General features: G+C 47.3%; 1 protein-coding gene and 1 non-coding gene across 5 annotated transcripts in view; one reads left to right on the forward strand and one right to left on the reverse strand.

Annotated features, from left to right (window-relative positions):
* The first annotated feature begins 548 nt into the window (after window positions 1-548).
* The window catches only part of STK38L (serine/threonine kinase 38 like), a 65,707-nt gene continuing 53,017 nt past the window's right edge, over window positions 549-13,238 (forward strand). For 2 of the 4 annotated variants that reach the window (XM_040987449.1, XM_040987451.1), the window contains exon 1: window positions 4,236-5,623. In XM_040987449.1, coding sequence (XP_040843383.1) covers window positions 5,620-5,623 — 4 coding nt within the window. In that variant the 5' untranslated portion in view covers window positions 4,236-5,619. Of the gene's footprint in view, window positions 615-4,235; window positions 5,624-13,238 lie in introns of those variants that run through there. The other 2 variants (XM_040987452.1, XM_040987450.1) reach the window with 2 other exon arrangements.
* On the reverse strand, window positions 9,011-9,118 carry LOC121161169. Its single transcript, XR_005884650.1, has one exon. It is a non-coding gene; the product is annotated as a U6 spliceosomal RNA (small nuclear RNA).

Consider the following 13,238-nt stretch of genomic DNA (forward strand, 5'->3'; position numbering starts at 1 on the left):
AGACAACTCCCCCCCAACAAATGTCTGCCATGTTTTTCTGTGGCATTGGCAAGTCCTAATTTTTCCTGAGTTTTCGGAGTCCCGTCATGGTGAAAGACCCAAGAATCCCTACATCCATATACATGCCTGTTCCCCTATCTAATAATCTTTGTAGCGAACATGGGGAATGACTGAGGGAGTTCTGATGACGTTTTAGGACATGTGACTGCTGGGGCAACCACCATGGGCCACTCCCAAAAAAGCCCTGAACCCATTTAGAGACAGGAGGGCTGCGAGCTAAGGGTTGGTGAGGGACCCAGCCCCAGCACCCCTCAAGGGCGTCCTTCCTGATCACGCACAGGTGGGCGCAGGTGGGTGCAGGACGGGCCTGGGCCAGCGTGGGCGACACACGGCTACTTCCGGCTGTGCTGCGCATGACGTCAGGGCGAGTCTGGAAGCCGAGGAGGGCGTGCTCGCGAGAGTTGAGGCGGCCGCCTCGAGATTCCGGCGCGTCCCGGGGTCCCGCCTCCCGGGGGCGGGGCGAGGGCGGAGCCGGGGAGCCCGGAGCGGACGGGCGCGCGGCCGGCTGCGGTCGGTGCGGAGGCAGAGCCGGCCGCGGGCGCGATCGGAGGCCGGTGAGTGCGCGCAGGCGGCCGCGCCGGGGGCCCGGGGCTGGCCGCGCACGGCCGGGCGGGGCGCGTCCGTGAGTCCCGGCGTGCGGGGAAGCTCCGGCAGAGACGGCCTCGGCCCTGCCGGTTCTGGGGGAGAACCGGCCCGGAGCGTGAGCAGGGGCGGCCTGGAGCCCGGGAGCAACCTCGGTCCTTCCTGTGCATGGCTCCCCGGTCCTCGTCGGCCCCGAGCCCTCCCTGCCCTGCGGGCTGTTCACAGACGACCACCAGCCGTGCTCCCTCAGCCCCGGGCCGCCGGCGGGTGTGCCTTGTCCCCCCAACCGGTGCGTCAGAGGCCGAGGCTTGCCCACAGACGCGGGGCAGCCGCCGTGGTCCCCCCGCTTCTCCCCGGTTCCCCTCGACAGCCGATGAGCACCGGGCACCTGCCGACGGTGCGGGGGTCCCGGGACCGGGGAAGGTGTCGCCCGATCGACTGGGGGCGACTGCTCATCAACCTTTGAGAAAGTTGGCAGGTTGGTTGCCGGCAAAAGGATTGAACTTTCTTTCCAAACCCAAGGGCCCCGGGTGACGGACTGGGTGGTGAGGTGGGCTGGGGGGGTCTTGGGTAGAATCTGAGGAGAAGTGGGAGGTGGCGGCGGGGCTGGGTCCAGGTGGACTGGTCAAGGGCAGGCTCGGCGCTCCCGCCTCCTGCACCTGACCCGGACTGAGTTAGTTCCCCAAGGAATTCTTTGGAAATGGCTTGAGTGTGAGCTTTAGGGCTGCTGAAATCTGAGAGAACAACTTTCAGAGGCTCCCCTTTATGCCTCTTGGTTGTCGAGTGGAGATGAATGAATAAACACTTGTTTTTATTTTGGCCTCGGGAGACTTTAATTTTGCAAGATAGAGCCTGTGTTCTTAAGCACAGTTCTCTTGACTGTATGCGCTTTGTAAAAATCTCGATCCTATATGTTAAAGAGTCTGATTCCCTTTCTCTCTGTGCTGTGTGGTACCTAAAACAGGAGCGGAGAGGTGGAACGGGCGAATTGGACGCTCCATGGGACTATTTGCACAAAGAGAAGTTGGTTGAATCATGATAGTTTGTGAAGATTGATCAAAGTACTTGCATCTGAGAAATCCTGACCTCAGAAGCCAAATGTTGTAATGTGACCTCTCTCTGCTTTGTTTTCTTCTGCTTGCTGAAGTGGCTTGGCAGCGATTTCCATTAGGTTGGATTGTGTTTAGAATGACAAGCCAAGTTGATTGTAGTTTTTGTGCTCACTAGAAGACTCGGGCCACTGGGGAATGAAAGAAAAAGGGCTTAGAAAAACCGCATTGAATGGATGCGGGTCTCCGGACTTTGGCTTGGGGAATTTCACATCCAGAGACTTCCCCATTATTTCAAGCCATCTGTCATGCTGAAAATTTGATTTCCGAAGCAGGGACGCCACGGTCAAGGAAAAATTAGACTTTCTAGAAAATGATCATGAAACAATAGACTCAGTTCAAAGATTTACTTTACAAAAAAGTTGGTTCACAAAGTGAGGGCTTAGTGAGGTGGAGTGATTCGGGGAGCTTTGCCAGTGATCTGGGATTAGTTGGAAGCTCCTGGGGGTGAGGCCAAGGGCAGGGCACAAGCAAAGCCAGAAAGATATTACATCTTGTTGTAATGTTGAAATGATTTTATTTTTCATAAATACTCTTCAAAAAGTTCTTGAAAAAGTTGATGAAAACACCACGCGTGGATTCCCCCAGACTTCTCAGCAGAATTTCCTTTCATTCTTAGTTCCTAAGACTTTTGAAATACTCGCGTGGTACAGGTCCAGCAAGTGTGTGGTCCTTAAGCGAACCGTGAATCTCATTTAAATCAGCAGGTGCGTGGGTAGTGATTAGGTTAGACCTGATGTGTGTAGAATTATGGGGCTGTACTTTGAAAAAGCACCGCGAGCTTTTTGAATGAGATCATGGTAGCATGCTGCGAAGGCATAAGAATTTGAAAAAAAATTTTTTTAAATGTCTTCAGTCAGTAGTTAAAAGTACTAAGTGAATCCCCTCTTTCTCTACTTCCCAGCATCTTTGTTCAAACCTAAAAGAGAGTGTTTGGCAAGGGCTGAGAGGCACCAGATGTAGTGGTGCCAGAGCCTTGCATCTCCAGGGAAGGCACACTTTTTGGCAGGGTGATGCAGTTCAGAAACCTTGGAGGCCAGGCAGTGGTAGGCAGCCATGAAGGATGTGGGTGCCTGGGTACCTGCAGATGGGCTGTGTCCTCTGACCTCCAGGAGACAGAGTCTAATTGCAGGGGAATGTGCCCACCCTAATAACTGTAATACAGCATGTATTTTGTGAGGAAGTCAAGAAGAGTGGACTAAATCCTACTGGACCAATTAAGGAAGACTGAGTGGGCAATGGGGCCTTTGTAAAGATGGCTTGTGAGATCTAGTCCTATGAGCGCAGAGAGCAAACACTTCTTGTGCTGCCTTTTGTCACCAGCCCTTTTCCTTGTTTGTCTGAATGAATGCTTACCACCACTGTGTGGAGTTGGTGTCTAGTCTTGCTTTGCAGATGACGTAGATCCAGCTGAGATGGCTGGGCAGCGGTGAGACCAGGACTCCCTCCCTTCTGTTCAGCATGTACATCCAGTGCTGAGGTTACCTACCATCCTTATTTCCTGTTCCATTCATGATGTCTTTCTCTTGTCTATAGCAGCAGAGAATTGATTTAGGAATACATGTTCATCCAGCATGTAAATTTTGGGATCCATTTGCTGGAAATGGCTCCAAAAATAGTGAAAGTTAAGGTCAATAATTTTTTTTTAAAAGATTTATTTATTTCTCATTTGAAAAGCAGAGTTACAGAGAGAGGAGAGAGAGAGAGATCTTCCATCTGCTGGTTCACTCCCCAGATGGCTGTAACATTCAGAGCTGGGGTGGTCCAAAACTGGGAGCTGGAAGCTTCCTCCAGGTCTCCTACATGGGTGCAGGGGTTCAAGGACTTGAGCCATCTGCTGCTGCTTTCCCAGAGTATTGGGGAGAGCTGGATTGGAAACAGCAGCCAGAATTGAAACTGGCACTCATATGAGATGCTAGCGCCACAGAAGTTAGTGTGTTATGCCATGGTTCTGGCTCCAATACATTATTTTTGATATGTTTCACGTTTTGATAGATTTTTAAGGAATTGTTCTATGCAAATTCACAGAACCATTGATGAGATATCTGATCTTTTTGATTTGCCACCTGTCAGTCCATGAAGATACACAAGTGAAGCATCATGGATGTATAAATTCCTTTCGTAACAATGTTTGAGTCATTGTATGTGTGTATATCTACATGCATATTAAATATTTATCTGTTATTTGAAAGGCAGATTTTACTGTAAGAGGAGGGACAGAGAGAGAGAGATCCCTTATCTGCTAGTTCTCTCCCAAATGGCCAAGCTAAAACCACGAGCCAGCACCTTCTTCTGGGTTTCTCATGTAAATCCAGGACCCCAAGGACTTGAGCCATTGCTTTCCCAGACCATAAACAGGGAGTTGGATCCGAAGTGGAGCAGCTGGGACATGAGCAGATGCCCATATGGGATGCCAGCACTGTGGGCAACCATCATACTGGTCCTGAGTCATAGTATATTTTTTCTTTTTTTTTTCAGCCACCTGGTACTGTTTTTTTTTTTTTTTCATTCTTAAGTTGGAATTCAGTTTGAATGCCAACCCCAGCCCTTTTAGTTTTTATTTCTGCAAACTGCTGAAAGGGGGTTTTGAACAGAGTGTAGTGCAGGTATAAAATGAGAGAAAAATTCCTTCACTTTTGTTGGAACAGCTGTGAAAATCCTTGGATTATGAAGTAGAGAAAGTGCTGCACAATTCTAGTGTGTCTGATATGGCCTCATAAATAAATAAATGCTTGTTGCAAGAATGGTCCAACTGATTTTATTTGTGTAATTTCAGGGTTTGTATTTGTTATTGAGAATTGGAATCGCAGCCAAGTGTGTTAGGCTGTGGAAGTGCTTGGCTGTACCTTCAGTTCCTTTGGCCATGGTGGAGTGGATGCTCCACCAGGTTCGAGTCGAGCTCCGGGTGCTTGGTCTCTGTAAATGAACACAGTGAGTCTTCTCTCCTTGATTCAGTGGGGGTGAGTTCATTTATGATGGATGAGCTTAAAACCTAGCAGGAAAAGTAGAACAACATCATGATTTGAAGCCCATATGTTTACATGATTAAACTAAGACAAAGATAGTCAAACAAAGGTGTTTTTCTCTCCCAGTGCTTTAGGGTAATAGCAGTGTGTAGTATCCCCATTTACCGTCCCTTGGTCGGCACATTCTTCGGTATCCTTAGTCTTGCTCTCATACTTCACATATTTTGCTGCTAAAAAAAAGCACAAGTTCCTCTAAGTACAGATTTGGCTTTGAGAAGTTGTTTTTAGTAAAAAGAAGTGTGAGTTGGTCCACTGAGAGAAGCCTCTCATTGTTTGCAGCTAGAACTTGGGGGGACCCTTCTGACAGATGGCGGGTGGCCTCCCTGGTAGGTATTTGCTGCTCAGTTGTTGAGGACAGTCTGAGCAATTGCTGGTCCTGTAATGGCGATCTGAGCCTTCACGGTGAGGTGTGAATTTCAAGCACCCCTTCAGCCCTCCCTGTACAATGTTTGTTTGTTCTTCACGTTGTTGAAGAAGTCCCCTGCCTTCGTCTGAATGGGCACTAGCTAGACCAGTCTGACCGTAGATGCGGAAGGCTTCATGTTTCCTTTGTCCTTTGCTGCTGTTCCTGAGTGCAGCAAGTCTCTGATCACATGTGCCCAGGCAGCAGCTGCTGTGTGTCTGCTTCACTGATTTGCCATCTCGCTGTCCTCTTTCGGAGGGGGTTGTGCTCACCCTGGCTCCCAATTCGGGAAGCGCCTTGACTGCCGTGTCTCTTCTGCATAGGCTCGAGCCACTCATCTTTGCCACCTCAAGTCAGCTGCTAATCCAGCACTGATGTCCGGGTCAAGAACAAGGTGGCAGGCGCTCCAACGACTGGCTGCGATTGCTGGCTCCTGCTGATGTGTGAGTGGCCATGCCTTTGCAACGGAGCCCCGCTTCTGCTGTCTTTAGGAAAGTGTGGGAAAGCTGAGAGGTTGGCCAGCACTTCCGGATGACATTCATACAGTGTTTCAGAGTGCTGGCTTCTCCCATGCTGTTCCCCTGACACGATTTGGAGGTTTTTGACTCCAGTTTCCTAGACTCCTCAGAATTCCAGAGGAAACAGGCATTTTTGACACTAAGTATGAAAAATACTTTGTTTCTCTAGGTAGCTTAATCTTTTGGTAATATGTAGATTTAGCTCTCTGCATGTCATTTTCCCCTTTTCCATATTCTTGGCTCCTTTGTTCTTTCAGAACGTTACCCATTAGGGTACAAGCTAATAGTTTTATCAGCAACAGTAACCATTTCCTCATCACTTTCTGTGTACCAGACATAGTAACCAAGTCCTTTATCTGTGTATTATCTCATTTTACCCCACAGCCACCCTGTTAGTCATCTCTGTTTACACCCAAGGAACCTGGGACCTAGAGAGGTGTGGAGATATGGCCAGAGTCAGATGGTAGATTGTTAGTGGCGAAGAGGAATCCTTAAGGACAGCTTTGTGGATTGGAGAGTTGAGCCACTGTGCTTGGGTCAGGCTACTCCTCTTCTGATCCAGCTTCTTGCTGATTGGCTGCGAAGGCAGCAGTTGGTAGTGCAAGTACCTGAACCTTGGCCATTCTTTCTGGGACATCTGCATGAAGTTTCTGGCTCCTGGCTTCAGCCTGGCCCAACTAGCTGTCGTTTGGAAAATGAAACAGTGGATAAAAGACCTCTTTGTCTCTCCTCTCTTCACTCTGCCTTTCAGGAATAAATAGTTTTTGTTTTTTTTTTTTTAAAGATGTATTTATTTTTATTGGAAAGGCAGAGAGGAAGGAGAGACAGGAAGACCTTCAGTCGGATGGTTCACTCCCCAAATGACCACAACAGCTGGAGCTGAGCCAATACGAAGGCAGGAGCCAGGAACCTCCTCCAGGTCTCCCACAAGTGGGTACAGGGTCCCAAGGCTTTGGGCTGTCATCAACTGCTTTCCCAGACCACAAACAGGGAGCTGGGATGGGAAGGTAGGCCGCTGGGATTAGAACCAGCGCCAGTATGGGGTCCCGGGCATGCAAGGTGAGGAGTTTAACCACTCTGCTATCGTGCTGGGCCCAATAAAATCTTTTAAAAAATGTGATCTCTTAAGATGCAAGCTTTCCTTCTCTGGAGTTACTTCATTTTACTGTGAAAAGTCAGCTTTGTTCTTTATTTACCTCCCTCTTCTGGCCCTGTTTTTCTTTTTCCCTGTATTAAGTTATTTTTTCCTTTAGGCAGTATCTACAGTTTTGCATGTCAAAATACACTTTTTCTAGGGTAAAGGATAGACAGTACAACTAAGATATATATTCACATTTCCTGTATGGAGGGATGTGCTCTTAGCTTATTTCAAGAACACTACAACTTACACCTCTGATGTATGGTGTTCTGAGGCCCTGTTACATGTTTTCTTACTTCACCCTGCTAGCAGTTGTGTGATGCAGGCAGTGAGGGTGTGCCTGTTACACCCAGTTACAAGTACAGGGAAAGGAACTCAGATTAAGTCACTTGTCTGAGGTCTCAAGCGGAAAGACTGAGCCTGAATTTAAACTCAGGTCCCTCACTCTAGTACAAGCACTGTTTAACCCAGCAGTCATCGTGGTAGATTACATGCTATGTGAGTAGAGTCTTTACCAAGGGCTCACAAATTAGCTGATGAGACATGGCTCGTGCCTTTAGTGATGTTGATGTGGAAACAAATGATATAATCAAATGTTATGGCTTCATTTCAAGTCAAGTAGGAGCAGATAAATATCATTATAGAGTAATCTTTTTCAAAATGGCATTAGTGTTTTGAGCTTTGAGCTTTGTTTTGTTTCGAAGATTGAGAAACTGGAATTTTCACCGTATTCATCATGAGATGCTTAGATCCTTAAGTTGCTGGCGACCTCATCTTGTGCTCAGTGGCTTGCATTTTGACTGAAACAGTTAGGATGAAGCTGGGGAGCTGAGAGAGGACAGGCATAAGGAAAACCGAAGAGCTGGGGATTCCAACCAGGACTTGATGAACTGTCTTCTAACAGCACAGTTGGAGGGACTTGGATGCGAACTTCAAAGAATGGACAAGCTACAAGCACTCACCTCTGGGGAGCTGTGTGATCTGAGAGGTGAGAGAGCTGATTTTAATGGAAATGCTCTCTTGTACCAGGACTGTCCTTCGTTTGGTTCTCACTGGCTATGAACATTGTTCCTGCACTTGGTGTTGGCCTGCTGTGGAAGCACTATGCAATGCCTGCCCTTCACTTTTCTTTCTTTTTTAAAAAACTTTATTGTTTTTTGATACAATTTAGTTGGCAATGGGCTCTCCTCTCCTCCTGCCCCAAATACCCTCCCCTCCCCTCTGTTCTCCCCTCCAGGTTCATAATGTGTGTCCATCGTGAATTTTCCCAAGTCCATCATGCTTCCTCTGGAGTGTCTCCCAGTCCTGTAGGAGAATAGCTTTTCTTTGTAGGTTCATCCCTGTATCCTGGGGCCCTAATGTAGTTATGGTGAGGATTAGGCATTCATTGTTTATGGGCAGTAGCAATAACAGTGAGAAAGGGGACATTGGCCATCTCAGGTGATTGTAAACAATCAGACTCTTACAGATGGTTGATCTAATGTAACAGGTTCTTGTTACATTAGATACAGGTAAGTATGAAGTAACAGTAAGATTCACATATGAGGGCCTGGCAGCGTGGCCTAGAGGCTAAAGTCCTCGCCTTGAAAGTGCCAGGATCCCATATGGGTGCCGGTTCTAATCCTGGCAGCTCCACTTCCCATCCAGCTCTCTGCTTTTGGCCTGGGAAAGCAGTCGAGGACGGCCCAAAGTTTTGGGACCCTGCACTCGCGTGGGGGAGACCTGGAAGAAGTTCCTGGCTCCTGGCTTCGGATGGGCATAGCATCGGCCGTTGCACTCATTTGGGGAGTGAATCATTGGACGAAAGATCTTCCTCTCTGTCTCTCCTCCTCTCTGTATATCTGACTTTCCAATAAATAAATAAATCTTTAAAAAAAAAGTTTTTTTTTTTAAAAAAAGATTCACATATAATATCTCTAGATTGGAAATCATATTATATTACAGCAAATATGATATCTGATCTTTTGGGAATTGGCTCATTTTCCTTAGCATAATGGTCTCCAGTTTGGCCCATTTGGCCACAAAGTAGTGTATTTCATTTTTTACTAACTGAGTAGTATTCCATAGTGTAGATGAACCATAGTTTCTTTATCCAGTCCTCTGTTGATGGGCATTTAGGTTGCTTCTGTGTTCTTGTGATTGTTGATTGTGCTGGAGTAAACATTGGGGTGCATAAAAATATGGTACGCTTCGTGAATTTGCATGTCATCCTTGTGCAGGGGCCATGCTGATCTTGTCTGTATCGTTTCAGTTTGTAGTGTATACGCTGCCGAAGCGAGCACCACTTTTCGTCAGCACAAGCTGATTGCCTGGTTTGTAGCACTGGAGAGTTGCCCCTGTGTTTTTTATAACAGGTCCATTCCACTGGGATACTTCTTTCAAATCCTGTTGAGGATATTCTCCATGTCAGCTGTTATCTAGGAGATAACAAGAACAGAACTTTTTTTTTTTTTTCTGTTTTTTGTGGCTTAAGGTGGAAAACTTGTAGTACCAACTTGCATGTATCTGACCCAGTGTTATTCATCTTCAAACTGGCAAGTCCTGAAGGAATCACCGGCTCATGATGTTTCGGTGAGGTTAATCATCATGGTGCAGTCTTTCTCACCTGTTTGCAAAGCTCTGCGTTGGAGACCGAGCAAAACAGAGATGAGTTAGAGGTGTTGCCCATCCACTGTCAAAGGTTCAGTCCAGTGAGAGGCCTGGCGTGTGCGTACAAACAGCTGTGATTCAGACAGACGGTGATAAACATGGGACAGGGACAGGGCACTGTGGGAGCAGAGCGAGAAGACGCTGCTCCTGGGTGGGCGGGAAGGGAAGTCTCCTGTACACAGAGGAGTCTGAAAGGACCGAGTCAGGACAGAGCAGAGTAACGGGTGTTACTCTGCAGCATCTGATAAGTCATGGACCAGGTATTTGCTAACTTGTTTATTTATTTATTTGGAAGTCACAGTTATGGGGTGGGGGAAAAGAGATAGATGTCCCATTTGTTAGTTCATTCGCCAGATGGCTGCAATGGCCAGCACTGGGCCAGGTTGAAGCCAGCAGCCAGTAGCCTCTTCTGAGTTTTTCCCGTGGATGGCAGGGTTCCAAATCCGTGGGCTGTCTTGTCCTGCTTTTCCCAGGTGTGTTATTAGCAGGCAGGGGAATCGGAAGTGGAGTGATTGGAACACAAACTGGCACCCCTTTGGGATGCCATCTTAACAGGCGGCGACTTGTTTGCACCACAGTGTCTTACTTCTCTCTGCCCTGTTGGGTTTGAGCCCACTGACCTTGCAGGATAGCTGTTTTTGCAGCACTTCCTCTTTACATCATCAGTCTGGTGGAACCCGGTGCGATTTGAGGTTCTGAATTGCCTGTAAGGTGCAGCATCAGGAGATGCTGAGGTGGAAAGACCCAGCGTTCCCTCAGGAAAGGGGCTCGTGATGTGGTGCTGTGCTCTCTGGGGTTGCCATTGGGCACAGCTGCCAGGGAGGAGCAGTGAGCCCCGGGGTAAGGAAGCAGGGAAAGTGCTGTCCAAGCAGGAGGCCGGGTTTGAACTTAGACTCCAAGGGCAAGACTGAGCGTGCCAGGCATGCTGCCACAGGGTGCTGTGGGAGGGTTAGGGAACTCCAAGTTAAGGTGTAGTGGTGGGACAAGCCTGGGAAGGATCAGGGATCTTTGTGTTGGCCATGTTGTTTTGCTGTTAGTCTTTCCTGCTCTTGCACCTCGCCTAAGGAAGTGGTTCTCTCACCTCTGGCTACCTCTTCTGCTTTTCACCTCCTGACCTGCCCGCCACAAGTTGTTTTTTTCTTCCATTCTGTGAGATGAAACGGAAAAAGGCTGATATCATCAACTGGGGAGATAAAGAAAAAGATAAATCCACTGAATGCCTTTTCTCTGATGACTTCTGAGAGCCACAGGGTTGGTTGCATAAAGAATGCCAAATCAAAGCAAAGCTTTCAGGGCCTTTAGCATAAAGGAGGGAATTATAGAAGAGAGGTGATTACTTGCCGTTCCCATGGGGTTTTATGGGACCCTTGAAAATTTGCTAGGAGTTTAAAAAAAATTCCCCAGGGCATTAATACCTAGTGTTCCTTAGCCTGGATATTTTTCAGTTTTCAATTTTCTTTCTCCTCTCATCCTTATTATACTTTAAATATATCACATTTTAAAGCAGTACAATTGAATACCAGACTTTTTAAAAGATTTATCTATTTACTTGACAGGCTGTTAGGGAAAGGGAGAGAAAGAAAGAGGAGCAGAGAGAATGCTTCCATCTGCTCGTTCACTTCCCGAATGGCAATGATGGCCAGGCTGCAGCCAGGAGCTTCACTGGGCCTCCTGAGTGGGTGTCAGGGGCACAAGCGTTTGGGCTATCTTCGCTGCTTTTCCGGATGTATTTGGATTGGAAGTGGAGCAGTCCAGTTGGGATGCTGGTGTTGGAAGAGGTAGCTTAACCTTCTGCATACAATGCTGGACCCTGGAGAGACTTTATATTATTATTATGATTGATGGGGCCTACCTCTGCCAGTCGTGATTCTGAACTTTGTGTCATCTGCATGAAATGCCCTGCAGATTGCTGTTCACATTGGTTTACTGTGCACAGCGGCTGTTATCACACTTTCTGTTCTGTGAGTGTGCTACTGAAATAGAACCAAGTTGTTTTCTAAGCAAGTTCATGGTTGCCTCCGGTGAGACTTCTGCCCCTGGTATTTCTAGGGCTGCTTAAAGCTGTGTAACTTGAGTGCTGTTACTGGTGACAATAAAAGTTTATAGGCATTACCAGGAGGAAAGCAGGAGACAAGAACATGAGAAAGGCAACCTTCAGAATGGTGGGAGGGGAGTAGGGGAATGGGAGGATGAGAAAAAATGCATCTGATTAAAAGAGACCAAGTACCTGCAACACCTGTTCAGGTGCTCTAACTGCCAGCAAGCCTATCTAGAAATATACTGGTGTGTTGCAAGGCCAGGGAAGGTTTTTTTTTTTTTTTTTTTTTTTTTTTAAAGATTTATTTTTTATTGGAAAGGCGGATATACAGAGAGGAGAGACAGAGAGGAAGATCTTCTGTCCGATGATTCACTCCCCAAGTGAGCGCAACGGCCGATACTATGCCGATCTGAAGCCAGGAGCCTCTTCCGGGTCTCTCACGCGGGTGCAGGGTCCCAAAGCTTTGGGCTGTCCTCGACTGCTTTACCCGGGCCACAGGCAGGGAGCTGGAAGGGAAGCGGGGCTGCCGGGATAGAACCGGCACCCATATGGAATCCCGGGCGTGCAAGGCGAGGACCTTATCTACTTGCGCCACCGTGCCGGGCCTGGGAAGTTTGTTTTAATAAAATATTTCTGAAATTATTATTTTAAATGTGTGTATGTTGTTTTATCTCTCTGTTTTTAAAATTGAACAGAGAAACCAAAACTATGATAAATAATAGTGAAGCTTAGAGGCACGTTTCTGAAATGTAGTAAGAGCTTTAAGACCTAAATCTGTAGATGATGTCCAGTCAGACAGGAGGTGACAGACAGTGAAAGGGTTAGTGGGAACATGTGTCTGAGTTTTACCAGTAATAAAGCTTCATTCCTGTGTTTTCTCCCCCAAATTATTAATTGGAAGGGCAAAATTAAAGGGAAAGAGTGAGAGAGGGGAGAGATCATTCTTCTCTTCGCTTCCTCTCTCCTCATATGGTCGAGGCTGGGCAAGAGCTGAAGCCAGGAGCTCCCTCCAGACCTCCATGTGGGTAGCAGGGGCCCAGGCAGTTGGCTTATCCTTCACTGCTTGTTAGGCATGGTAGCAGGGAGCTGGATCAGAAATGGAGCAGCTGGGACTTGAAGCACATTACAAATAGGGGTTTGACTGCACCAAAATGCCAACTCCCCATCATGTTCTTCAGCACTGGCTCAAGTCCTGACTGCTTCACTTACACTCCAGCTTGCTGTAATGTGCCTGTGAAAGCAGCAGTTGGTCCACATGGTTGGGCCTCTTCTACCTGTAGAGCAGATCTTGGGGGAGTTCCAGGTTCTTGGCAACCCCTGGCCTAGCCACGGTCATTACAGCCATTTGGGGAGTGGACCAGCAGATGGAAAATCTCTTCTGTGTATTCCTTTTTCTTTGTAACTCTCCTTTTCAAATAAATAAATATGTTTTATAAAAAGAGGAAGAAAAGAATGTATCTGAGTCCTCAGAAGCGAGATTGGGGTGAGACATTAGATCTGGAATACGTACTTTTTGTCGAGTAAACCATGGACTCACCCATGCCCTCTGAAGAAAACAGTGTGGTCAAACAACCAAAGAACTTTTTTTTTCCCAGTATGTTTGTCATTATTGGACTTAACAAAGTCAAAGAATAAAAATGTCAGTGATTTCACCCTTCTGCCTTGGAGGGAAGAACCGTTTCTTAGGTTCAGAGAAGCGTCTTACTGACTTAAAG

Source organism: Ochotona curzoniae, unplaced genomic scaffold (genome assembly GCF_017591425.1).
Source record: "Ochotona curzoniae isolate NIBS_2020 unplaced genomic scaffold, NIBS_Ocur_1.0 contig_4645, whole genome shotgun sequence".
NCBI lineage: Eukaryota > Metazoa > Chordata > Mammalia > Lagomorpha > Ochotonidae > Ochotona > Ochotona curzoniae.